Source organism: Dinoponera quadriceps, unplaced genomic scaffold (assembly GCF_001313825.1).
Source record: "Dinoponera quadriceps isolate SergipeBrazil2010 unplaced genomic scaffold, ASM131382v1 scaffold3289, whole genome shotgun sequence".
NCBI lineage: Eukaryota > Metazoa > Arthropoda > Insecta > Hymenoptera > Formicidae > Dinoponera > Dinoponera quadriceps.
The window spans coordinates 954,537-977,798 of NW_014558238.1; the positions used below are offsets into that span (position 1 = coordinate 954,537).

The 23,262-nt window shown below is 41.5% G+C and overlaps 7 protein-coding genes and 1 long non-coding RNA gene across 17 annotated transcripts; 5 read left to right on the forward strand and 3 right to left on the reverse strand.

Moving 5' to 3' along the window:
- Nucleotides 1–755: 755 nt before the first annotated feature.
- On the forward strand, nt 756–2,715 carry LOC106749717 (histone RNA hairpin-binding protein). The gene is made up of 3 exons (XM_014629425.1): nt 756–892; nt 1,149–1,778; nt 1,882–2,715. The coding sequence occupies exons 2-3, from the start codon at nt 1,237–1,239 to the stop codon at nt 2,021–2,023; spliced, it is 684 nt and encodes a 227-aa protein (XP_014484911.1). The 5' UTR covers nt 756–892; nt 1,149–1,236; the 3' UTR covers nt 2,024–2,715.
- Nucleotides 2,716–2,855: 140 nt separating this feature from the next.
- Nucleotides 2,856–4,540, reverse strand: LOC106749713. Its single transcript, XM_014629419.1, has 3 exons — nt 4,124–4,540; nt 3,757–4,036; nt 2,856–3,688 (listed from the first exon to the last, which is right to left on the reverse strand). Exons 1-3 carry the CDS (start codon nt 4,273–4,275, stop codon nt 3,194–3,196), a joined length of 927 nt encoding a protein of 308 aa, XP_014484905.1. The 5' UTR covers nt 4,276–4,540; the 3' UTR covers nt 2,856–3,193.
- Nucleotides 4,541–4,694: 154 nt separating this feature from the next.
- On the forward strand, nt 4,695–6,178 carry LOC106749716 (phosphoglycerate mutase 1). Its single transcript, XM_014629424.1, has 3 exons — nt 4,695–4,933; nt 5,211–5,708; nt 5,805–6,178. The coding sequence occupies exons 1-3, from the start codon at nt 4,834–4,836 to the stop codon at nt 5,969–5,971; spliced, it is 765 nt and encodes a 254-aa protein (XP_014484910.1). The 5' UTR covers nt 4,695–4,833; the 3' UTR covers nt 5,972–6,178.
- A 113-nt stretch (nt 6,179–6,291) lies between these two features.
- On the forward strand, nt 6,292–8,941 carry LOC106749720 (ras-related protein Rab-24). The gene is made up of 4 exons (XM_014629435.1): nt 6,292–6,855; nt 7,408–7,499; nt 7,813–8,075; nt 8,776–8,941. Exons 1-4 carry the CDS (start codon nt 6,727–6,729, stop codon nt 8,913–8,915), a joined length of 624 nt encoding a protein of 207 aa, XP_014484921.1. The 5' UTR covers nt 6,292–6,726; the 3' UTR covers nt 8,916–8,941.
- An 865-nt stretch (nt 8,942–9,806) lies between these two features.
- On the reverse strand, nt 9,807–15,918 carry LOC106749714 (S-adenosylmethionine mitochondrial carrier protein-like). 4 transcript variants are annotated; one of them, XM_014629421.1, is made up of 9 exons: nt 15,814–15,918; nt 15,074–15,244; nt 14,589–14,745; nt 14,392–14,501; nt 13,614–13,854; nt 13,375–13,513; nt 11,993–13,300; nt 11,140–11,229; nt 10,677–10,806 (listed from the first exon to the last, which is right to left on the reverse strand). In XM_014629421.1, exons 2-7 carry the CDS (start codon nt 15,137–15,139, stop codon nt 13,189–13,191), a joined length of 825 nt encoding a protein of 274 aa, XP_014484907.1. In that variant the 5' UTR covers nt 15,140–15,244; nt 15,814–15,918; the 3' UTR covers nt 10,677–10,806; nt 11,140–11,229; nt 11,993–13,188. The 4 variants fall into 4 exon arrangements, with proteins under 4 accessions (XP_014484909.1, XP_014484907.1, XP_014484906.1 ...); XM_014629420.1 differs by lacking the exon at nt 15,814–15,918 and adding an exon at nt 15,618–15,759; XM_014629422.1 differs by lacking the exon at nt 15,814–15,918 and having other exon boundaries at nt 11,133–11,229; nt 15,074–15,609.
- Nucleotides 15,919–16,144: 226 nt separating this feature from the next.
- Nucleotides 16,145–16,873, forward strand: LOC106749722. The gene is made up of 2 exons (XR_001374878.1): nt 16,145–16,234; nt 16,350–16,873. It is a non-coding gene; the product is annotated as an uncharacterized LOC106749722 (long non-coding RNA).
- A 2-nt stretch (nt 16,874–16,875) lies between these two features.
- On the forward strand, nt 16,876–20,615 carry LOC106749718 (uncharacterized protein C3orf18-like). 3 transcript variants are annotated; one of them, XM_014629429.1, is made up of 3 exons: nt 16,876–17,314; nt 17,686–17,829; nt 20,492–20,615. In XM_014629429.1, the coding sequence occupies exons 1-3, from the start codon at nt 16,913–16,915 to the stop codon at nt 20,513–20,515; spliced, it is 570 nt and encodes a 189-aa protein (XP_014484915.1). In that variant the 5' UTR covers nt 16,876–16,912; the 3' UTR covers nt 20,516–20,615. The 3 variants fall into 3 exon arrangements, with proteins under 3 accessions (XP_014484915.1, XP_014484913.1, XP_014484914.1); XM_014629427.1 differs by lacking the exon at nt 20,492–20,615 and adding an exon at nt 17,905–18,481; XM_014629428.1 differs by lacking the exon at nt 20,492–20,615 and adding an exon at nt 17,905–18,481 and having other exon boundaries at nt 16,876–17,308.
- LOC106749719 (chromosomal protein D1) lies at nt 18,712–23,037 on the reverse strand. Of its 5 annotated transcripts, none has more exons than XM_014629430.1 (3): nt 22,821–23,037; nt 19,838–20,077; nt 18,712–19,673 (listed from the first exon to the last, which is right to left on the reverse strand). In XM_014629430.1, the coding sequence occupies exons 2-3, from the start codon at nt 20,057–20,059 to the stop codon at nt 19,542–19,544; spliced, it is 354 nt and encodes a 117-aa protein (XP_014484916.1). In that variant the 5' UTR covers nt 20,060–20,077; nt 22,821–23,037; the 3' UTR covers nt 18,712–19,541. The 5 variants fall into 5 exon arrangements, with proteins under 5 accessions (XP_014484916.1, XP_014484917.1, XP_014484918.1 ...); XM_014629431.1 differs by lacking the exon at nt 22,821–23,037 and adding an exon at nt 22,063–22,627; XM_014629432.1 differs by lacking the exon at nt 22,821–23,037 and adding an exon at nt 21,327–21,429.
- Nucleotides 23,038–23,262: the final 225 nt, after the last annotated feature.

A 23,262-nucleotide genomic window follows, 5' to 3' on the forward strand; every position in this document is an offset into this window, starting at 1 on the left:
CCATTGTAATAAAACATAGGCGAAATTCAACAGGCTGTAACTTTCGCAATAATGATGTTATCGAGATCGTTCGAAGAGCACTTTAAAGCTTGAAGTGTTTAAAGCGAAAACAATCATACCACCGGATTGATGTAATAAAAGTATTTTATTATTTTGCTTTCTCCACTTCTTGAGTTTCTTTGATAATAATTTCGCGACAACTTCTTATATGCAGCAAACTAATTGTTCTTGGGATTGTCTTTGGAATTCATCAGGTTTTACGCGTATTTAACGTGCGAAAATGCAATATAATTTACAAATATAAATTCGAATTCCTCAGTCTTAATTTTCTTGTTAAAGCGTGTATAACTAATATATTGCTCTATTACTTATTTTTATGCCTACACTTTGTATATGTAATTTGACAGCTGTCAGATTGTGGCGGCTGTGCTCTATCTCGCTTGCATGCGAGCTCGCTCCCCACCACACGCCGGCGAGCTAGTCTTTTGTCACTGCACGGCTAGTCTTTTGTCGCTGTACGGCAGTAAAACAGTGGAGACTAGCCCGCCGTTAGAGCTGCATCGTTCTAGTGTTTCTCTACGAAATAAGAGTCTTTCTTAATCTCTGTGCCGAGTACTCAGTGGGCACATGCCTAGATTCTTCCCGGGCTATCCCTTCTAAACCTCCACAAGATCACCTGCTGCGCATGATCGTCAATTCATAGGTTCGCTTCGTCATAATTTTGTGTTCCGAAATCGGTGTGTTCCGAAATATGAGAAACGAAAACTGTGGCAACCGAGTGTACATACATCGGAAGTCGCAAGCTTCCGTATAAAGTGAGAAAACCGGATGTTCAGCGAAACAGACGCGGGATTCGTCAAAAAGGCGCGCACGGCGAACGGTCAAGTGAATGGTAAGAATTGACAAGTTGTATCGAGCGTAATTTTTGTTACGCTGCGAGAGGAAAAGAAAGCCTCTCGTTTCTTTCGATCGCACTCGAGTATGTATAACTCGAATCGCGGAGGCGGTTAATGAGCGTTGATATATCTCGGTAAAATCGCCCACAGAGATCATTGTTGTCTCAACGAGAAGATTGATGGCAATTGCGATAGGTTATAATCTGTAAGAAGATCGTAACGAATACGTTAATCAAACTTAAATCGATCAAGTTCACAAGTGCGACACGGAGCGTCGAGAGGCACCGATTGTAAGGAAGAGAACGGTTTGGTGCGCCCGAAGCCGGGTTACCTCGTCGAAATGGATTCACCGTCGCGCGAAACGTCACCGGAGCTCGAAATCGAGGATAGCGAGATCATGGACGAAATTTTGAGCATGTACTGCAGCAAATCCGTTCAGTCGGAGCAAAATGGTACGATAAAGAAAAATGAGAACGTCTCGGAGAGTAAATCCTGGTACGAAGAAGTGGAGGAGAAGAAAGTTGCCGAGAGCGTGCAGTACGATAAAATTTCGAGTGCGCAAAGTGACAATTGTCATGCGAGGCATAAAAATACGAACAGTGTTGTGCGCATAGAATTCAAGGACAATGTACAGAACAAGCCGAGGGAACCGACCACCACCGGTAGTAAAAGAACGAGGGAAGACAGCACGGATGATGTGGACGCTAAGGTCGCCCGTAACAGATGTTACAGTGACTCGAGCTCGACTACTAATTCGTCAGACGGTGGTAGGAAGCGCGTCGAGTTCGAGACGGATCCAATTGTTCTGGCACGCAGACAGAAGGAGATAGATTATGGGAAAAACACAATCGGATATGACAGATATATCCAGGCGGTACCTAAGTAAGTGCCAGTAGCGGTGGTAATAAGAAGGAATTGTTTCTGCAACTTGTTACCTGGTCAGATAAGAGTGGAATTTTATTACCACTTATCACTCACGTTTCAGAGATAAACGTACACGAGAACATCCGAGAACACCACCGAAATATATCAAATACAGCAGAAGAGGCTGGGACGGTATGGTGAAAATATGGCGGAAGCAACTTCACTCTTGGGATCCACCTCAAGAGGACAATAAAACCAATTGAATTAGACAATCTGTCAGAGAAACCGCTAAATCATTATTTTCTTTATTTATATCGTGATTGCGTTCCTTAATACCACTTCTTTCAGTTTCTTAATGCTCATTCATTGCATATTATTTCTAGTACTTGTTGGAATTTATATTGCATTTGAAAACGCAAGAGATCGCTTAGTAAATATGGAAATCAGTTAGTTTTTATTGTTTTTATGTACACAATATATATATATATATTTTATAACATAATTATGGGAAAGACCTATGTAAATGAACCTTGTATAACTGCCAATGTATATAATCATGTTAGGTTAAACAATAACCTAAAACTGATTTAATAACATTTGTACTGATACCGTATAGTCTTTATTTACATGATTAGCATAAAACCGATTTCATAATTTCCAATGTTGCTACCGGTGTGTTACGTATATAAAGAGACGTAACACAATGTAAGCATAGCCTTTGATCAAAAACGTCAGTAAATTAAGATTGGCTGAGAGGAAGTTCTCCACTTATTCGTAGTACTTCATAGAAATTTAAAAGGCTGATTGTGAAATGAAATCGTCGCATATCGCTCACATACATGGAAAATACGTAAGTGATATGCCTAGTTATAATAAACCTATAGTTATATTTTTATTTAAATTATTGTTTTTAGGTTTGTCATGTTAATATAGATTCTGGATGTTACTAAACCAATTTTAAGTTGTTGTGAACATAGTCTGTTTAAGAATACCTTTTGGAGCAAATTTTAGACTTCCATTGTATGTAAATTAAGATAAATGACTAATCATAATAAATAATAACTAATCTATCAAAGGTCAGAAGTACTATTAATATAAACTTGAAATTGTGCAATGTTTTATATATTTTTCTTACACAAAATCCGTCTATAGAAATGCATATAGAGTAACTTCTGATATATGTGTAAATAATATTAATGATATACTCACTCTCTAATACAAATAAAAATTTCGACTTATTTTATTAAAGAAATTTGAATTTCTGTGTTAAATTAAAAGATACATATTTCATTTACCTCATCTTATGTTTCTAAATCTTACTAAATTTTATTGGATATTGGATATAGTTTTTATATGTTATATGATTCTCTATTTACGTTATACAAATACACAAATTTATTTAAGTATCAAAAGTCAAGGTCAAAAGTTAACATTTACTTCAAATACGCAATTGTTTCCAGTTTTCGCAAAATGGCATCTAATTTCTGATTAGTAGTAACTTCCATCTCGTCCATCCTTTGCATCAATCTCTTTTCCATGTCATGAAATTTGTTGTCGATGTACATTTTGACATCTACATCCAATTTTTTAGAGTCATCCGCATGGCTTGAACTTTCTTTTTCATTATCTGTTTTCAAGATTCCATTTTTACACACGAAAGCGTTCGTCAGCGAGTCCAGAGTAAGAGTTTCCAGACTCCTCTGACAACACTGCTCATTGATTGTAATTTCTTCCACATTGAAACATTCGAGCATTTTCTTTGCCATGTCAGCTCCTCTGCGCGTCTTTTCTCCGTTTACATTGCTGAGAAAAGTCTGAATGACATCATAATTGAAGATGTCGGTTTTCGTGTCTTTTGGCGGATCTGTCAAAACGAGTCTCACACCGTATATCCACATTGTCGTGCCTTTATTTCTTGTTCTGGTAAACTAACATAGAAACGACGATTATTAGACACGAAAACAAACATATTTAAGCAGATAGCCATTTGTCTCACCTTAATACTAGCTTCGGTACTAGGAGGTTGTATAGCTGTTTCTGCCAAGTACACGGAATTATTCCTGAACTCGTCGATGAAATCCGCAAATATCGTTGTCTCATATTCGCCCGACTGCTTGAAGAACTCCAGGACGTTGGCCTCGGAGACGACAGCGATACGTGCTATTTTCTGGTGATTTTTCACTCTGATATCCAGCATACAAGGTTCAGCTGATTCTGACTCCGTCGGTTCCAGAGAGATACAGGTATCCAGGGTAACTATGTCCGCTAAGCTTATTCTGTACAGAAATTATATTCATTTAAAAATTATTAAAAAAATTACCACTTGTACATCAGATAATTAATCTCTCGGCTTGCTGGCTCACTTTTCAGACGCGTGCAACGGCGTGGTGGTGATGACGTGGTGAAATAGCTTGCCGTTAGTGACCCACCAGTTGCACGAGACATGTAGGAAGTCGCATTTCGCAGGGGGCGGTTTGTACGGCTTGCAAACATCGTCGGCGCTTGTCACATTCATGATTCTCGGTCGAACGGACGTGATCAACGGTCACCTCTTCGAGAACGGGAAATCTATCGCAGTTGTAGACGACTTTGCGAATTCGCCTACAACCATCCGCATTCTACAGTCCTCTTTGATTGATTCAACGAATGCCCTCCGATTATTTCGCTTATACCTCGCGATTTATCACTGATAATCACGATATGCCCTCAATCCGAGGCTCTCGTCGGCATTCGACGAAGCCGAACCATAACCTCAACATTCCCTCTCTCTCTCTCTCTCTCTGTCCAATAGATGGCGTAACCTGAACGCTGTTAGTTCCCCCCTTACACTTTCCGCACCTGAGACGCGCGAAGTGCAAGGAGGTGCAGTTGAAACGTACAGATTCTCTCTCCGCATCTCCCTTCCCCGCTCTTTCCACCAACTTAAATCGGACGATAGGTTCGCCTGATGGTGGGGGTTCGAATCGAGTGGCTGAGCAGGAGCATCGGCTCCGGTATCGGACAGTATTGAGCTGCTCGCCCGGTACGTATCGCGAGTCTCTTTCTGGTCAACGGTTCTTGCGATCCAGGAGACATGTCCAAGTACAAAATCGTGATGGTCCGCCACGGCGAGAGCGAGTGGAATAAGTTGAACCTCTTCTGCGGATGGTACGACGCCGGTCTGTCAGACAAGGGTGAGTGTGTCCCGGGTGTCATCGGTCGCGCCTATCGCGTCCGCCGCTCAAGGGCAAAAAGGTCGCGTCATCGCGATCTTTCTCGAGATTCTCCCGAGATTTGAATGGCATCGTTGATGGTGATCGCACGTTCGCAAATAGCTTGCCGTGTATCGTCGAGAGCTTCGGGGAGCGTGTCTAAAGGCACGAAAGATAAAAGATACTCAAGATATCATCCCGGTTATCTCACATTAACACGAGGATCACTCGGTTCTCCTCATTCGGGCTTGTCTCGCAGGCAAAAACGAAGCTGTGTCCGCGGGGAAGGCTCTCAAGGATGCCGGGTACATCTTCGACGTGGCTCACACCTCGGTGCTCACCAGAGCGCAGGAGACCCTCCGGTCGATATTGAAGGAGATCGGCCAGGAGGATCTGCCCGTGCAGAAAACGTGGCGCTTGAACGAACGGCATTACGGCGGTCTCACCGGCATGAACAAAGCGGAGACGGCCGCCAAGTACGGCGAGGAACAGGTGCAGATCTGGAGAAGGTCGTTCGACGTGCCACCGCCGCCGATAGAAGCGGATCATAAGTATTACGAGACGATAGTGAAGGATCCGCGCTACGCCGACGGGCCTAAGCCCGAGGAATTCCCCAAGTTCGAGTCTCTCAAGTTGACTATCGAGAGAACGTTGCCCTATTGGAACGAGACGATCATCCCACAATTGAAGGAGGGCAAGAAGATCATCATAGCAGCCCATGGGAACAGCTTGCGCGGCATAGTGAAGCACTTGGATCGTAAGAAACCTTAGCAACCTTCGTCGACAGTTGACACATCTACTGTTTCATCCGGTCGTCGTGTAATTTTTCAATTTTTCATCTTTCTACCCGTAGAAATGTCCAATGACCAGATCATGGGGCTGAATCTGCCGACCGGTATCCCGTTCGTGTACGAACTGGACGAGAACTTCAAGCCCGTTGTCTCCATGAAGTTCCTGGGTGACGAGGAGACCGTGAAAGCGGCAATGGCTGCCGTTGCCGCGCAGGGGAAAGCTAAATAAATGTTGACGTTGGATGTGTGCGTATCAATCTGCAAGGGACAAACCTATCATATGAAGTGTTATGAGTATTTATTTCACGATGAATCACGAGACCGAACTGAGTCGTTATTACGAATGTAATTCAAGGAAGAACGGTAGAGACGTTCTTCCTTGAAGGGGCATCCTTGTGAAAATTGAGAAAAATATATATAAAAATAGTTTCGTAAACTGTGTACAGATGATAGTCTCTCTGTGAACGTCCCGTGTTTTCGAGAGTGGAATGTCTAGGACATTCGTCTGGGTCACCTTCACGTCAGGACGATGTGATTCGATTTTTGTGAAATGCTGCACTGTAAAATTCACTCGTGTATCTGATAGATAACTCATGGACGGTATTCGTAGTCCGATGTTACAGAAAAGCTCGTCAAGAGCTTTATCTTACCACGTGTAACTAGTAAAACGGTCTTCATGATATCTGAGGGTGAATTTACCACGATTTTAAATATAAAGTTCGAAATGCAGCAAAGGTTTTCACTATTCCTCTATTTTTCGAATGTACGAAGTTCAGGTATTGTTTTTAGACCGTCTTCCGCGTGGGTTTTTTCTTCTCTCTCTCGACCTTTCTCTTTGACTTTGTCGGTTCTAGCGTCCACTTAGCAGGTAGGGCGCACTAAATTTCGAAGCACGACGTCTTTCGATGAGCACAGTTTTATCCGCGCGTTGTAAGTTCTGTATTCGTGACATACAGTGAGGTGATAATAAAAAAATAACAAGAGATGTCACATTCGGATTATCTTCAAGAGGAATTAACGATAGTTCTGTTGGGTGAATCGGGGGTGGGAAAGACCAAGCTTGTGATTCGATATCTCGTTGACGTGTTGAAAGAAACCAAAACAGAATGGGACGTAAGTATATCTTTGCTACCATATAGAGAGAGAGAGAGAGAGAGCACGTGCGTTTCTACCGGCGAAAAACTAAACGAAAAATCCACGACCGACGCTGCTAAGAGAACGAAACTTTGTTACACTTCACGCACTTCGGGAAGAATAAAGAGTACAAATTCAATTTTTTCGAATCGAAAATTGCATCCATGGCCCGTTGACGTCGTGCAGGTGGTCGCTTCTCGCTCTTCTTCAACGTGTGAAAAAGATAAGACCCTCTCATAAAACAAAGAAAGGACATGTATCGCGTTATAGCTCCGTCTCACTCCTGTCTATTTCGCGCAAGCGCATTGAATAGAATTTCGTGCGCGTGCAAATTTAAAAGGAAAAAAACATTTCGGCTCTCTTCGATCTTCAAGTAACGTTGGTTGCCGTTTTTCTTAATAGTAAACGTTCTGGAAGTAAAAATTATGATAGACAACAATTCTTTTTTTATTTGCACTGAAAACCGCCTATAACACGAGAGTGTACCATATGTACATCAATTAATATCGTTATAACGTTTACACATTGCAGTCGGCAATGGGTGCTGTACACGTAAAAAGAACAATGCAAGTTGATGGGGTGTCATTCAACATGGTAATATGGGACACATCGGGCGATAAGAAGTAACAAATTTATTATTACCTATCGTATTTTTGAGCTTAACCTTTTCGAGCGCTCGTATCCCAGGTAGTAGCACAGTTAGTTTCGTACACGCTCTTCAAACGTGTATAATATAAATCATTAATATAAATCATAATACAAATCACATGAAACGTTACACGTTTAAAGAATATATACATGAAACTAACATGTGCTACTACCTGGAATGACGCATACTATATATACATACACACTACGCCTCGGACACGCTGTTAATCAAGAAGTACGCATCGGCCAATTGCACGTGATAATTTTTATTTACATTTTATTCGCTAGGTACGACTCAATGGCTGCGATGTATTATTTGGGTCGGACAGCTGTCATAATCTGTTGCGACATTTCTAATTCATATTCCTTCGTGAAGGCTAAAGATTGGGCGCTACAACTTACAATCCATTCCTGTAAGATCTATCTGTGCGCCACTAAAAACGATTTATGCGACGAGATTGAAACGGCGACTTTAAATAACATTCAAGAATACGCGGAGAATATAAAGGCTAAATTCTTTGTAACATCTAGTCATACAGGAGAGAACATTTGTAAGAAATATTTTAAAATTTAATGCTCTCTAATAAAATGCATATATATATATATATATATATATATATATATATATATATATATATATATATATATATATATATATATATATATATATATATATATATATATATATATATATATATATATATATATATATATATATATATATATATATATATATATATATATATATATATATATATATATATATATATATATATATATATATATATATATATATATATATATATATATATATATATATATATATATATATATATATATATATATATATATATATATATATATATATATATATATATATATATATATATATATATATATATATATATATATATATATATATATATATATATATATATATATATATATATATATATATATATATATATATATATATATATATATATATATATATATATATATATATATATATATATATATATATATATATATATATATATATATATATATATATATATATATATATATATATATATATATATATATATATATATATATATATATATATATATATATATATATATATATATATATATATATATATATATATATATATATATATATATATATATATATATATATATATATATATTTATATACATATTTATATTTATACAGGCATGTATATTTATTCGTGTGTCTTCTTTATAGCTGAGTTGTTCCATACAATTATAGAAGATTTCATATCAGCACCATGCAATCGGAAAGAGATAAAGAAACAAAAGCGCAGAAGGAAACACGTTAATTTGAGGTGTTTCTGGAATTATCAAAGGCCTAAAACTGAAATATAAAATAAACCATTAACTTTTCCGGATTCTGTTATCGCACCTAGGCTTAATGAAATCAATAATGATATTCGTAATCTTTTATTCTTTTATCGGGTCATAGTTGCAAACAATTATGATTAGAATATGGGATATGTTTTTATATTTTCATTTTCATTGCTGAAAGCCAGAATATATTTTCGGTTTTTTTCGATATTGGTCATAAATTTTGTATCCATGATTTCGTTAACACTGCATAGCATATATGAATATATGCGACTACGTAAGATTGTAAATAGTATTGATAGCAGTTAGTATCTACAAAAAGAGATATTATGCATGTAAGACATTGTATAATTAAAACAGAATGCGTATACACAAATGAGAGACGTGCGTGCATGTATCTTGCTTTTATTTAGTTTTGATATTCTTAAGTCAGGGTTCATAATAAGTGTAATAAGTCTTTAGCCTTTTGTTCTAAGCACCAAATTGTAAGGTATAGACATCGGTATATTAAATTTTAAACCTCGAACTTGAAATTTGTCGCTAAATACAACAGCTGTCATTTATAGATTAGACCATTCTGAACAAAAAAGTCATTTTGCAAATAACACGCAAATTTTCGAATTATTAATTAAAGAAACCTCTTACACGGCCATTTTCATGAATAACTCGAAATTTTGCATGTTGTTTGCAAAATAGTACAGGACTCTTTTATTCACCTCAATCCGGTCTACGTCCTCACGAAATTTGTGAATGTTGTTCTAAGATCCCCATATACTACGGAAAATATTCTCAATATATTACGTATACCTGTAGTACAAAAATAGTATGTACATATGAATATTATGTCACTTAAGAAATTGACCAATTATAATCGAATTATAGAAGAATAATCAATTGTGATTGGACGATTTTTTAAGGCTTAAAACTTTATAATAGACCTAGCCTAACTTTGAATCTTCTGACCCAAGATTTAGAGACTTTAAATCCTGGCACATTTTCCTCCTTTTGTGCTTGAGAAGCCCATTGAGCGATGTCAATATCACGAATAGTAATTCCTTTTTCCTGCGCTTCATTAAAACAGTTTAACGTGTATACAGTAATTCTATTTAATTTCTCCAATCTACTACCGCCTTTATCGATTTGGACCTTCCATCGTCGCAATTGTTGCGCCGACGTGACTTTTCTAAACCTGTGTCTAACTGATTCAAGCGATCTTGGTTTTCTTTTACTGCTCTTCCAATATTCCACAGCTTGCTTTTTATAGTCACTTGATACCAGTTCAACAGAATTAGAATGTTCTTCTGGTAAATATTCTTTATCTTTATCTTCCTCTGATAAATAGATTTTTCTCACTTTTGAAGCCTTACGTATATTGTAAAAATATAAAGTTTCTTCCTTCTTTTCCAGTTGAGATTCTTTTTCATTTACTTCCTGTGTCAGACATTTCTCTAACAAATCCACTTTTCCCGTTTCTGGAATCTCACATGTATTGTGAAAATGTAAATCTTCTTCCTCTTCTATTTGAAGTTCTTTTTCGTATTTTATTTCCTGTGTCATATACTCCACTAATAAATCAGTTTTTTTCACTTTTGAGGTCTCATATGCATTATAAAAACATAGAGCTTCCTTCTCTCCTGGTTGAAATTCTTTTTCGACTTTTATTTCCCGCGTCATACATTCATCTAATAAATCCATTTTTTTCCACTTCTGAGACCTCAGAATCACTGTAAAAAATGTAAAATTTCTTCCTCTTTTTTGATGAAATTCTTGATAGTTTTTTTCCCCCTATGTCGTTCAATTTTTTCTTCTACTTATATTCCCCTCGAAGTTATCGAATTTTTGCGTAGGTCGAAAGTGGTGAAAGTTATACATAGATTAATATTATTACGTTGTATGGTAAAATTACATCATTCTGAAAAAATATAAAAATTAAGTATTTGTCTAACTTTGTTTACATAAGAAATAATACACTTTATAATTAATGAGTGGTTTCCTATGTTAGTTCGCTTCTTTGTCTTCTCTCTTCCTTGATATGACCAAAATATGCAGTAAATCAAATGATCAAAACGGAATAATATTCCTGCGTTTTGTGTGTCGTAATAATAAGAAAAAAGCTGTACAAAATAGTGAAATAGCCTTGAAATTCAGAAAGTTGAAACAAAATGAAGAAACAGAAAAAAATGTAAAAACTTATTAAAGAAAGATGAGAACGATGAGATAAGAAAAATCACTGATTACCATTAACCCATATTCCTCACTTCTCACAGCCATTTTAACCTCTTATAAACTGGAATACTGGAATGACGGCCGAACTTCGATGGAAAAGCGCCCTCATCTAAGAGAAGTTAAAAATGTCGGTAATTTCTTGACATTTTTGTTATAATATTGGAGTATGTTTAAATGATTTCAGTTTATCTTCAAATCCTGTGCGGTTCATTTCATTCGCTACGTAACATCGGAAAATGACTTAAGACAATCATAATGTAAGATTCGATTATGAATAGTGGCTTAAGCTACGGATATTCATAGCGCCTTCAGCCAATCAGCGCGCGATCAGATATTCAGGAAAGTATAAAGATATATTTCCGATAACCATATTATGATGATTTCTCTTTTTTACTAATGTTAGATATTTATTAATATACTCTTTTATTAAATTTTTTTTAAAACAAAACGACCACAGGATCCTCTTAACCGCTGCTGCATCTCGCTCCGATTTTTCGTATATTGTTACATTAGTACGAATAAAAGTTACATCATTAATAATTCGATAAACTTTGGTAATTCCATTAATATCAAAGCGTATGACAAGCGTAAGAAAAAGATAAAAGTTAACAATAAACACATGTTTACAAAGTGATATTGCACAACACACGGTTCTTTATATTATCAACTTACGAGATAAAATGCAAACTTCCCGACACTACGAACGCTTAATTGATCATATATTATGTAATACTAGCGAGTAATTTATTTTTTATAAGCATGACGTTCCAATTATTCAATAATTTATGCGCAAGACGATCCAGAAAGTCTATTCGTGTGCGTGAACTTTGGTTATGATATACTTCAGCGAACTATTTTTAACACAAGCTCACCTTACTTTACAAACTTGACACATGCCTACATGCACACGACCCTTCTACAGAGCTTCTAAAAGAAGAGAGACGCCAACAGTATCGTGTGACTACTATTCTATTGGTCTGTTCTTTTTAGCTGAATTGGCTGGCACTAGTTTTATCTTTCTCTTAAGTCTTAAAAATTGACCAATCACAGTCGAATGCAAGGAAAAAGATCGACCAATAAAGTTCAAATGACGCTGCAATGATCCGTACGGTGCTCCAAAGCGCTTGCAGCGTTAGTGGAACCTTGTTTTCGTATACGAAACTAAAACTAATCGCACAAATTTAAAAATTGGGCCCTTTACTCGACAAGCGTGATATGTGATATCCAATGAACACACAGCTTTCCCGAAAAAACTCTACGATCAAAATATGAGATATAACTTTGTGTATTGTTAAGGGCCACAGTATCTTTTTCAAATCCTTTGATAGTTACAAATTTAATATCTATTATCTTATTACCGCATAACATATATGAATATGTAAGATTGTAAATAGCATTAATAACAATTAGTACCTCCAAAAAGATATATGTATGAAGTCTTTTGTATATAATTAAAACAGAGTGAATCTATTATGTGTGTGTGTGTGTGCGTGCATGTGCATGTGTTTTGTCTTTATTTAGCTTTAACCCTTTCGGTACTACTGCCGCCCATTGGCGGCGGCCATGAAACGTTCTCTGGGTACTACCGTCGCCTATTGGCCTACTGAGCTTACGCTGCCGTATAGTACAACCACTCTTGTGGAAAACTTCCTCGTACCACGAATATGTAACCGCGGCCAGCTCCACCGTACCGAAAGGATTAATATTAATAGTAACAAGAAACGTGCTTTCTCTCTATCTCTCTTTCAAATTTGTATTTCGAAGCAGAGGTTTGTACTTATTATTATATAGGAACGTAAAACCTTTCTATAATACTGCGTACAATTCTAATACTTCTATCATTCTTGAAGAAATCGAAAAGTAATAGATATAAATATTAAGTAATAAATATAAAAATTTCGATTTTATCTTGAATTCTCACCTTTCGAAGTAAAATCTTAGCAGAACATATATTTACGCGATATCCCAACTGTAAGAATGTGTACAAATACACATTCGCAAAAATTTATTAGAATTTTAGTACAATAAAAATTTTTTTTTTTTTTAATTCAATGACCTATCGAAACGACTATTGCGTAAAATAGGATATACAAAGTTCCCGGGCTTTCTCGTAAACACCGAAGAATATAAATCCGCCAATGGTAAAGCCGGTTACTCTTGGGGTGAAGCCAGCGAACAACCTAAAAAATCGCTCTCCTTCGTTAGAATATCAAAGCTAAATTCAAATCGAAAAATACGAATTTCCAATTCTCACCCTTTAGCGCCGTTGTCTCTGTAAACTTCTTTTAACATCATCGATATCTTAACTTCCTCCTTCTCCGCCGATGTGCTGGACAACATGATTCTAGTTTTCGCGACGTCCAACGGTGTTGTTATGGCAGCCGATATGGCAACTGGAATCGAAGCAATTAGACGCAATATTGTCAAAACAATCGCTTACATCTGAACGTAACTACGACCAAGCGATTGGTATTCGAGCTCTGAAGTTATCACCTGACGCGGCACCGCAAGTGGCACCCTCCAAAGGCGAGCATTCCCGATGTATCTGCCGGGTCCAGCAAAGCTTGAAGTATTCCCACAATGGCATTTGAATCAAGCCAAATGGCATATCACGAAGAACAGTGCTCCCGTAACCGCGATATAGCGTTCTTAATGCTAATCGATGCGTGTCCGCCAGCAGTGCCTGTTTTCTTTGTTTAACTACTTCCACTGGCACCCGTACTAAACAAGCTGTCTGAAGCACACGAAGTCGTATAATCAGTCTATGCTATCATCAAGCGTACTGACAGCTGTACAAATCGTAACTTATGATTTCTTTTTTTTCTCCTTATTTAACATGGAAAATTTATATATACAGAATGAATATATAAATCTTGTCAAGGCTGTAAGTTACATACATATGAACCAAGGCAAATAAGAGCCAACTGCTGTTATTAGCAGATAAATTTTTATGTCTATACTATAAATATGCCAAAGGATCGGACATTCCGGTTCCGTTTATAGACTCTTTTTAGAATATAACTCGAATAAAAGCAGAATACAGAAAATTTTCGATTTTCTTAAACTACGGAACTGAGAGCATTATTTTTAATTTTACTCTTGCTTGCGTTGCATTCACTGAAAAAGATCCAAAAATAGACCGAAGCCATTTAATCTTCCTCGCATATTTATAGCGCAAAAAGACAAAAAATTATCACACGTTAGTAACAATAGCTGGCTCTTGTTTGCTTTCGTTCCTCAAAAAGAGCACAGTGCCGAAATCACTACTTACAACTTCGGAGGATGATGCTGCGATCATATGTATAATGGAGTGATACTGATCTGGTATGTGTGGTTGCGAATATTGTTTTATTCCTTCATAAGTAATGAAAAATATAGCAGCTGCAACAGCAACATTCAATAATGAAAATAGAACGTGCTGTATGACGAGATTATTAATCTCGTACTGGATGATGCAATAACACATACCTGATGGTGCAGAACCCAGGATGACAGGTCCAACGCCTTTGTACAACTGTTTAAAGCCTCCGGATTGGAAAAACCCATGCTGGCTCTGCAACCGTGTCTTGAGGGTGTCCAGCGGGAAGAGTGTCACGTCACAAAGGATTCCTGCAAGAGCACCTGACTGACATTAAATATCGATTATTTTTCCATTTTTTCACATCAAATTCTTAGTTTCATGTATCCCGTGTATTTTAAGGATGTCTCGGACAACAATGAAACGAAAAGTCAGGTAACACACGCGACTCAACTAATTCATGATAATTCATTCAGTATAACAGTGTATGCGCGAAATATGTGAAATTTATCAGCTTTATTTACTCAATGACTTACACCCGATAAGCAGTCGATTAATATACACACAACTATCGCGAGTGATAGCAAACACCGGGTTAAAATCAGACGGCCAATAAATGTTGACGAAATGAGGACGATGCGGGAACGATACTTACGACGAACGATGTGAGCAGGACATCGCTCTTCGAGAGGATCGCCGACTCCTCCGGCTCGTGAAACATCTCTGCGCGACGAAACGCCTCTCCGTCACCGTTCGATCCAGCGACCCGATCGAGGGCGTTGAAATTTTAAAAGCAGCTATGAAGTTACTTGGCAACGTCATCGAGCTGATAACGAGGAAAAATGTCTCTAATTAGATGGTTATCTCGCGTTAACCCACTGAGAGCAGGTTTCCCGACCCGGGGAAATATTTGCGAGCATGATATGACAACTGGTGTGCGTCTCGACGGTGTTTTCACTTCGCATGGAGTACACACTTCGGTGTCTCACGGGCCTCCCGCGAAATATTGACAAATCATAATTATTAAAAAAAAAAAGGAAGAAAAAGACACGCGAAACCGGTGCTAACCGGTTGCGAGAACACGTGCGGAGCGTACACAAGTGTGTACGTTATGTAAACGCGTGAATCATCGACGTCGTCTGCTTCGACCTAACCTCCAAGATCCGTCAAAACGCGCGCACACACACACACACACACACCTCGGCACACGTGTTCTCAAGATGGAGCTTTTTTGCTGCTTTTTGCACTCGGTAATTCGCAGGGAAGCGCCAGACAGGGGCGGATCGAGTTCGAGATAGAGGGAGAGAGAGAGAGAGAGAGAGGGATAACACACGGCTACTTTCACGTCGGATGCGCGATTGGTCGGTACGTTACAAATCGCGGCTGTATGCACACCTCGCTTGCAGGAGAGCGAATTTGCTCTTTGGTAATTTTCCACGAGATTAATCCTCTCATTGGATATCGGAGGCGTCAAAAATCCTTACAGCTACCCGCCATTCGCCGGGTCTCGTTTGAATCGGCCTTTAAACCCGAGGCGAGTCCGCGCTTGCGTCGCCCACCCCCGTTTTCGCGCATGCGCGACGGAGGGCACGAACAGCGCGAACGCACCGAGGTTGTCGGGATGTCGAGTGAGAAGGCGCGACACTGAAGGAGGAGGAAAAGGAGGCGGACGACGACGACGAAGGGGAGTCTCGTGAGAGCGATGCCGCGGCGACGGTGGACGCGGTAGTAAAGCAATCCCCCGCGGGAGCCCTGGCTACCGGGATACGATGCGCCGCGATGCTAGTCGATTCCTCCGACATTCCGCGGGAATACGGTGAGACACGACGACGACACGGTTGCTCGGTCTAACGGCGGGAGGAGCGAGATATACCTGGAGCGCACTTGTCGTCCCCGTTCATCGTCACGAGATCGATTGATCCTTCCTGCAGGCAGGTACATAAGCGACATATTCCCGAGGGGGAAACGGGAGTCGGCGGCGCAGGTGAAAACCGATCGGCAGGGGGACGGCAGGAAGGACGAGCACATGATACGCGTAATCGTCGCAGGTCGCGCATGCTGGTGGGGAATTTCACTGCGAGCGAGCGCGCATGCACGTTTGTCGGATGCGGAACGCAAAAATCGCGCGCCCGAGATATCCGCAGAGAAACACAGATTACGAGTCTATCTATCGCGATCCAGCCCGGAAGATAAAGGAAGCGCAGCCGGGCATCGGTGCGGCGGCAGCGGAGGAAAGTTTCGCTCCTGACTCGCTTGACCTGCGCTCTAACGAATTCTAACCGACGCCCTCCCCCCCCTCCCACCCCCGACGACGTCAACTCGACCGGGATCAAATAATAACAAATAAGTCGCAAATATGCGTCACTACAATTGCGAGAGCTTACCACTTACGTGGCCGTTCGACCGTTGGCGTGACTGATAAACAAAACGGCTTTCGAAGACTAACGGCTTTATACNGCTTGCGAAGACTAACGGCTTTATACGATAAGTAAGGATGCTTGAGACTAATGGTACAAATGAGATGAGAGAGCCGTCGAACGCGACCGATGTTACCGATTCTATTTTGTACAACACCGTGTCGGCCGGCGACCTCGGGGCCACGGTGGTACCCGCGAGCATGGCGAGCGCCTACAACGAGACGTCCACGGCGTACGCGGAGCTGGCGCAGGAGAGCGACAACAATCAACGCGTGTGGAATCTGTCGAGGACCGCCGTGACGTCGTTGATCGAGCCGACCACGATACCGTTCGATACGTCGGGAGGTACCACCACAATGCACACACCGACCACAACCTCCGACTCCTTCGACGAGTTCGGCCCGCCCGAAGGAGTGGAGTACATTTTCGTGCCACTCGGTGTGGTGGTGTCGGTTATAATACTATCAGCAGTGGTATGGGTAGCGATATCACTTTTGTCATTACCTCGTGACGTTTTTCTTCCCCCTCCCCCCTCTCTGTTTTTGTTTTTCAGGTGCAAGTGCAAGTATAAATGCTAGAGAGAATGAGAGAGAGAGAGAGAGAGAGAGAGAAAGAATACGTGTATATAAGATATATATATATATATATATATATCATTCCGAGTACATACATGTATCCGCTTCTCTATGTCGAAGACCGCAATCTTGTTGTCTCGTGTACAAAACTAATATAATGATGGTTATATGACGGCAAATTTTTTCTTTTTAGCAAACGCTTCGAATCCCACTGTTTTTTGTTAGGCACAACCGCGGTTTTCAAAGGCTCTGATATCCGATTCTGTCTTCTGAAGGTACTAATTATATCGAGGAAGCGGAAGTTGGAGCGTCTAAGACACAGACTCATGCCGATGTACAACTTCGACCCCGGGGAAGAGGAGGAGGACGACTGGGAGACCGAGCTGCTGGACGAGTGCTACAGTACACATCAGAGACGAGTGTGTAAGATTGCTTTAACCCTGTAAGCCCTGTGGGCGGTTGCCTCGAGAAATAAGAAACAATTGATTTTACAGCAAGGATACCAATCCATGGATACCGAGGAAAATGCTGAACTGTTCAGCGGTCACTAATAGGCACACACACACACACACACTTTTAAATAGCCACCCTTTCATCATACTTTATACGCCATAAATTTATCGATGTCCTTTAATTATTTATTGTAATTTTTATACTTGAAACTGGGCTCTCAATTCTAACGGGACTCACGGGCCCTAATCACCGCACAAGAGCTACATGTTTACTTATACAGATTCCTGAAAGTTCAAGTTTCCGATAAACGTAAGCGGTATTTACATTAGACATATCTACGTATTCGTGTGTACTTGACAATTCCACTTACCACAAACTAGTTCTCTGTAGTCGTTTCGTTTGCGCGTCGACTTCGATCTCGCCAATTATTTTATCGAAATTGGATTGCATCTTACAAGCGTTAACAAACTTTTATCAAGTAAAAGTAAGTCAGGTAAAATATGTATATATTATAAAACAGACGATCATTCTATACAAACACACATACATATACACTCTGATCTCTGCGCGAACAATTTCCTAATAGAAAATATAAATATAAAATTTTTCACAACTTCATTATTTGTGTAGCCCCATTTTATCACATTCACATATCCTCTTGCATCACTTCTCTATCTCTCTTTCTTTTAAGTTGCCCTTTCATTTAAACTTTCCCTCCTTTAGGTCAACTGAATCCTGATATCTCGCACGAAGTGTTGTCATACAAACTTCGTAACGACGCATACTCCAAGAGACATATCTCATTAGGTGTTAAAAAAAAAATCCGGGAAAATGCGTACGCGAAAAACTTAATAAGAGTACTTTGAGTTTATTTACTTTAATACAAATTTGACATTCACACATATGCTTGCCTCAAAAATGACACTAATATACACATATTCATGTTTAATTAGAAAAGAATAGTCCCTGCATGTGTTACATATACAGTAGTGTTTTTAACATTTTTTTGTCTGTTTACATTTTTTCTAGCTCTTACAATATTAGATCGGTATGGAAGTTTTTTGGCTTCGTGAATTGTAATACACATATGTAGGAGAAAAGGAGGTAGCAAATATGTGACACAATACTATACCGTGTGTGTGTGTGTGTGTGTGTGTGTATGTGTGTGAGATATTACAGGCTATTTTATTTAAAAAAGTTTATCAAATCTTCCTTGTAAATCAAATGAACGAAGAAAAAAAAAAGGGAAAGTTTTGAGATCTGCATCATACAATCCAGTCTTTTGCTGTCAATGATAGTTACACATGTAGTCTTACCACTTAAAAGTATGATCATTAATCATTATTAATAATAGCAATGTCAAAGAAATACAAAAGAACTTAATAAATTTATAACACAACTTTCGTATCCAACGCTCTTCCTTCAGTTTTACTGAATTGAGAATTAGAATTTCTATAGGGGAAAACCGGTAATCGGCGAAAGAAATACGTCTACCGTCATCAACGCATTTTACTGCATTTCGAAACCTCGCTCGAAAATTACCGAATTACAATGGAAAGTGCAAACGGAACTGAACTTTGATCAACTGGTTTAGTTTTTCTTTTTCTCTCAAGAAGGACCTTCGAAGGATAAGTCAGATGTGTTAGTTTCATCCTCCCCTATTGCATCCTCGACCGCTTCAATTCTCCTCTTCTTCCTCCTCCTCTTCTTGATCGTCTTCATCATCACCGGTGATTTCGGGTTTCTCTTCTGTCTTTTTTGGTCTACCGCGACCGCGTGGCGCGGTAGTGGTGCCTTTTGGTGGTCCTTGCTGTAAGTTTCACTTGATTAGTGACAATAAATCGGTGTTATGTGCACAGATATAATCGTAGAATTTACTTGTTTTTCTAATATATATATATATATATATATATATATATATATATGATTTCTTTCTAATATCTAAATTTTCAACTTCGTTCAAGCGCCAAGTACCTTCTTCTTGTGAGAGCCCTTAGGTCGACCCCTTCCTTTTTTAACAGGTCCAGGTGGTGCGTCATCCTCGTTGTCGGATTTTGCCGGACGTACCGCATTATTTTTTTCTACAGCGGATCTTCCCCTCTTCTTGGGCTCCTTGACTGCGTTCTTGTCTGCTTTGGCAGGCCTGCCTCTCTTCTTCTTTTGCTCTTCCATTACGGGCGAATTGTCATCCGACATATTTATTGTCTTGATTTACTGTGGAATTTAGAACGACATTGTAGGAGAAGCCAGCTAGAGGAGAGGAGATTGATCAATTATGTCAGCTATTCGGCGACGATCTTTCTTTTTCCTTCCGCGTTTCTCAACGTTCTTTGCCGACTCTACCGCGTTATACGTGCGCACTTGTCACTCTGTTTACCATCTGTCTCATCTAGATCTCGCCTGTCTTATATACGCAAGATAAGGGACAAGTTCGTGACACTTTTATCATATGCTGTTTTAGATCCTCGGTTCCCTTACGTTTAAATTTAAGGAATCCCAAAAGGCTCTCTCTCTCTCTCTTTCGCGTGGGACACACGAAACTCCTACAACTACTGATATCACTCTTTTCTCTCGCATGTCTCCGCAACATCAAGAAGGGACTTTAAACGGTTGCCTGTCTTTTTTCAGGTTGTGTCATCTCCGATGAGGTGAACCGTGAGGGAAAACGGCTATGTGAGGAAACTACTGATTTATTTGTAACGCGTGAGCGTGTATACGGTGTGCAGTTGACACGATAATAGAGCCTACTCAATGTTTTCCATCGAGGTACCGAGAAAAGACTCCCTGTGCATTCTGTCGAATATCTCCAACTCTAGTGCCACATATATACATATATATACACACACATATATATATATATATATACATATATCAATAAAAAATATAACAAGTGTGTAGAGCGCGACTATAGATATATACATACATAGCGCAAAGTATACATGTGAAATACGTGTCTCCAATATATGAACATGAGCTGCGTGTAAGAGCACTCAACACACCCACACAGAGAGAGATGATCCAAGCCCGTGTACGTGTATCGTCGAGTCGTAATAAACAAGAATCCCCGAGTCTCCCGAGGCGGGAAAACCGAGAGGGAGTGAGGAAAATAATCGGAGCTAAACGTGGCTATCGATCTTCCGATATTTTCTTCTCTCGCTCGGCCGTTGTCTCTCGCGCGTTTCAAATTATCGGGGATCGCGCGAAGGAGGAGCGAAGGAGAAAGAGAGAGAGAGAGAGGACGAGCGACACACATAGGATGGTAGCACGATAGAAACGCGCAAACGCGCCGCGAAAATCAGTACTGTCAATTATGCGTCTCGGCCACGGACGGGAGACACACCACGCGCGTACACGCCGTGTAATTTGCGCCGTGAAACGGTAATTCACCGTTGCCGCCGCCGTCGTCGCAGCAGCGCGCGCGCGATATAGCGGATATGCGCCGCCGTGTCGAAGCGGAACTAACTTATTCATCGGCGGTTAATTTATTCCGTGTCGTCAGCCGCAAGGATAGCCGGGTCGTGACCGGATCAATCGGCGCGATCGACGGTGCCGGTGTCTCTCTCGCGCGCGCTCCCGTCGTCGTTCGCGACGCGAAGCGGTGGTGCTCCGAAAGTACCGCGCCCGCCATTTTCAAAATTCGCCACAGCCGCATCCATCGGCGTGGACGGCGAGAAGCCGCCGCGGGCGGAGTCGTTCGTTCGCGGATGACAGAAGCCGGCGAAGCTTCGAGGAGCGTCGATTTTTCACGGCGGATTTCCCGACAAGCGACCGCTCGAATCGCCCCGGGCGACTCGCCGAGCGCGAAGGAGGACGCGAACCGTTCATGACGGGGGGACGCCATGAGACCGAGAGAGGAGGCGCGAATCATGGCGTCCAAAGCGACTGCCTCCGCGGCGGCGGTGTCTTCTCCCCCCGTGTCGTTTCACGGTGTCTCGCGATATCTCTGCAAGTAAGGTCGCGACGGGGCCGCCGCCGGCGCGGAAAAATCCGCCGCGGTACGGCCGAGCGGTCGGCGGGCGTTCCGTCGCGCGCGCTTTCCGCCCAAATAAATCGCGGCTCGCGAAATTTAATATCGGAGCGACGCGGCGCGGAAGAACGACCGCCGCTCGGATGGAGAGATTACGTTTTACCCACGCGCGCACTCACTCACTTCGAGCACTAACCCGGGCACACTCTCTCTCTCACACTCCACTACTCACCTCGGCTTACTCGCGGCTCGCTCCGTTCCCGTCGCGCCTGTGAGACAAAGGGTAGAGAGATATCGCGCGTTCCTTTACGCCCGCCGGTTGCGCGCGTCGTGGCGTGGTGGCGGTGCCGTGTCGTCGCGTCACACGTCGCGCTATAACGGTCTCTCTCTCTCTCTTTCTCGCACGTCTTATCTCGGGATGCTGCGAGGAGAGAGCTTAACTCCGCTCTCCGCTCTGGCGTGCCGCTCGCTCGCTCGCTTTCGTTTGTTGGCGCGCGCGCGCGCGCTCGCTGGCCCACTCGCTCGCTCGTACGTGCACTCGGCACGCTTGGCTCCACTCTCGCTAGCTTCGCCGCCGTGCCGCGTATATTATAGCAGGCGCCGCTGTGCGCCTCCGCGCATTCACACGTACGCGCGAGCGAGCGCGCGCGCGACCACTCGTGTACGCAGCGCCGCGCAACCTCCTCTCTCTCTCCCTCCGGTCGCGCGTATCGGTGACTCGGCCGGCCGGCGACGCTTGTCCGCTCGCGAAACAACCGCCGCGTTTCCTCGCCGCGTTTCCGCGCCGACAGCCGCCGAGCGTTGCTACGAGGACGGCTCACCCGCAAAATAGCGCGCTCTCCCTCTCTCTCTCTCCCACTCGTCGCCAAGTCGAATCGTTAGTACGCTTGCGACTTCCACGCGCTTCGCGCATACTCAGACGCATGTACATGCACACATGCATACACGCACCATGCATACGTGATACTGGCGTATCCACGGACAACTTACCGCGAAGATAACGTGTCGTGACTGACCGACGACGATGCACTGCGTCGCGATTCATCGAACCACGGCCGCCGGTCTAAGGACTTCTCCCTCCACCACCGACCGGCCCGAGCGCGCCATTGAGTTCCCGCCAAAAGATCTCGCGGCGGTATCGAAATATTGTTGTTGTTTTGGTCGCCTGCGACGCCGCCCGGATCGTAGCGGGACGACGACTACGGCGGCTCGTAAATCGTTCTATCTCTCTCTCTCTCTCTCTCTCCCTCCCTTCTTTTTCTCTATCTTCCTCTCTCTCTTTTCTCGCCAACCGGCGGCAAGAAGGAAGGATCGGGCGGGAATTCTGCGCGCGGAGAATCAAGCGCGATCGGCGACGCAATTTGGCGCGACGCGCGCGCACACACAATGGTGGCGTGCTGCGTCCGCCGACGGCGGCGGGGCGGGAGGGCGG

Bases quoted from the DNA above. Each gene is read 5' to 3' on its own strand.
- LOC106749717 (XM_014629425.1), top strand. From the start codon at position 1,237: ATGGATTCACCGTCGCGCGAAACGTCACCGGAGCTCGAAATCGAGGAT. The intron at 1,779-1,881 runs GTAAGTGCCAGT...CTCACGTTTCAG, and splicing joins TATATCCAGGCGGTACCTAA to AGATAAACGTACACGAGAAC.
- LOC106749713 (XM_014629419.1), bottom strand. From the start codon at position 4,275: ATGAATGTGACAAGCGCCGACGATGTTTGCAAGCCGTACAAACCGCCC. The intron at 4,037-4,123 runs GTGAGCCAGCAA...ATTTCTGTACAG, and splicing joins CCGTTGCACGCGTCTGAAAA to AATAAGCTTAGCGGACATAG. The intron at 3,689-3,756 runs GTGAGACAAATG...TTTCTATGTTAG, and splicing joins GTACCGAAGCTAGTATTAAG to TTTACCAGAACAAGAAATAA.
- LOC106749716 (XM_014629424.1), top strand. From the start codon at position 4,834: ATGTCCAAGTACAAAATCGTGATGGTCCGCCACGGCGAGAGCGAGTGG. The intron at 4,934-5,210 runs GTGAGTGTGTCC...CTTGTCTCGCAG, and splicing joins CGCCGGTCTGTCAGACAAGG to GCAAAAACGAAGCTGTGTCC. The intron at 5,709-5,804 runs GTAAGAAACCTT...TTCTACCCGTAG, and splicing joins CATAGTGAAGCACTTGGATC to AAATGTCCAATGACCAGATC.
- LOC106749720 (XM_014629435.1), top strand. From the start codon at position 6,727: ATGTCACATTCGGATTATCTTCAAGAGGAATTAACGATAGTTCTGTTG. The intron at 6,856-7,407 runs GTAAGTATATCT...TACACATTGCAG, and splicing joins AAACCAAAACAGAATGGGAC to TCGGCAATGGGTGCTGTACA. The intron at 7,500-7,812 runs GTAACAAATTTA...TTTATTCGCTAG, and splicing joins GACACATCGGGCGATAAGAA to GTACGACTCAATGGCTGCGA.
- LOC106749714 (XM_014629421.1), bottom strand. From the start codon at position 15,139: ATGTTTCACGAGCCGGAGGAGTCGGCGATCCTCTCGAAGAGCGATGTC. The intron at 14,746-15,073 runs GTAAGTATCGTT...ATTTAATGTCAG, and splicing joins TCCTGCTCACATCGTTCGTC to TCAGGTGCTCTTGCAGGAAT. The intron at 13,855-14,391 runs GTAAGTAGTGAT...CGTGTGCTTCAG, and splicing joins CAGCATCATCCTCCGAAGTT to ACAGCTTGTTTAGTACGGGT.
- LOC106749718 (XM_014629427.1), top strand. From the start codon at position 16,913: ATGCTTGAGACTAATGGTACAAATGAGATGAGAGAGCCGTCGAACGCG. The intron at 17,315-17,685 runs GTAGCGATATCA...TGTCTTCTGAAG, and splicing joins TACTATCAGCAGTGGTATGG to GTACTAATTATATCGAGGAA. The intron at 17,830-17,904 runs GTGTGTAAGATT...TTGATTTTACAG, and splicing joins ACAGTACACATCAGAGACGA to CAAGGATACCAATCCATGGA.
- LOC106749719 (XM_014629430.1), bottom strand. From the start codon at position 20,059: ATGTCGGATGACAATTCGCCCGTAATGGAAGAGCAAAAGAAGAAGAGA. The intron at 19,674-19,837 runs GTACTTGGCGCT...TGAAACTTACAG, and splicing joins AGGGCTCTCACAAGAAGAAG to CAAGGACCACCAAAAGGCAC.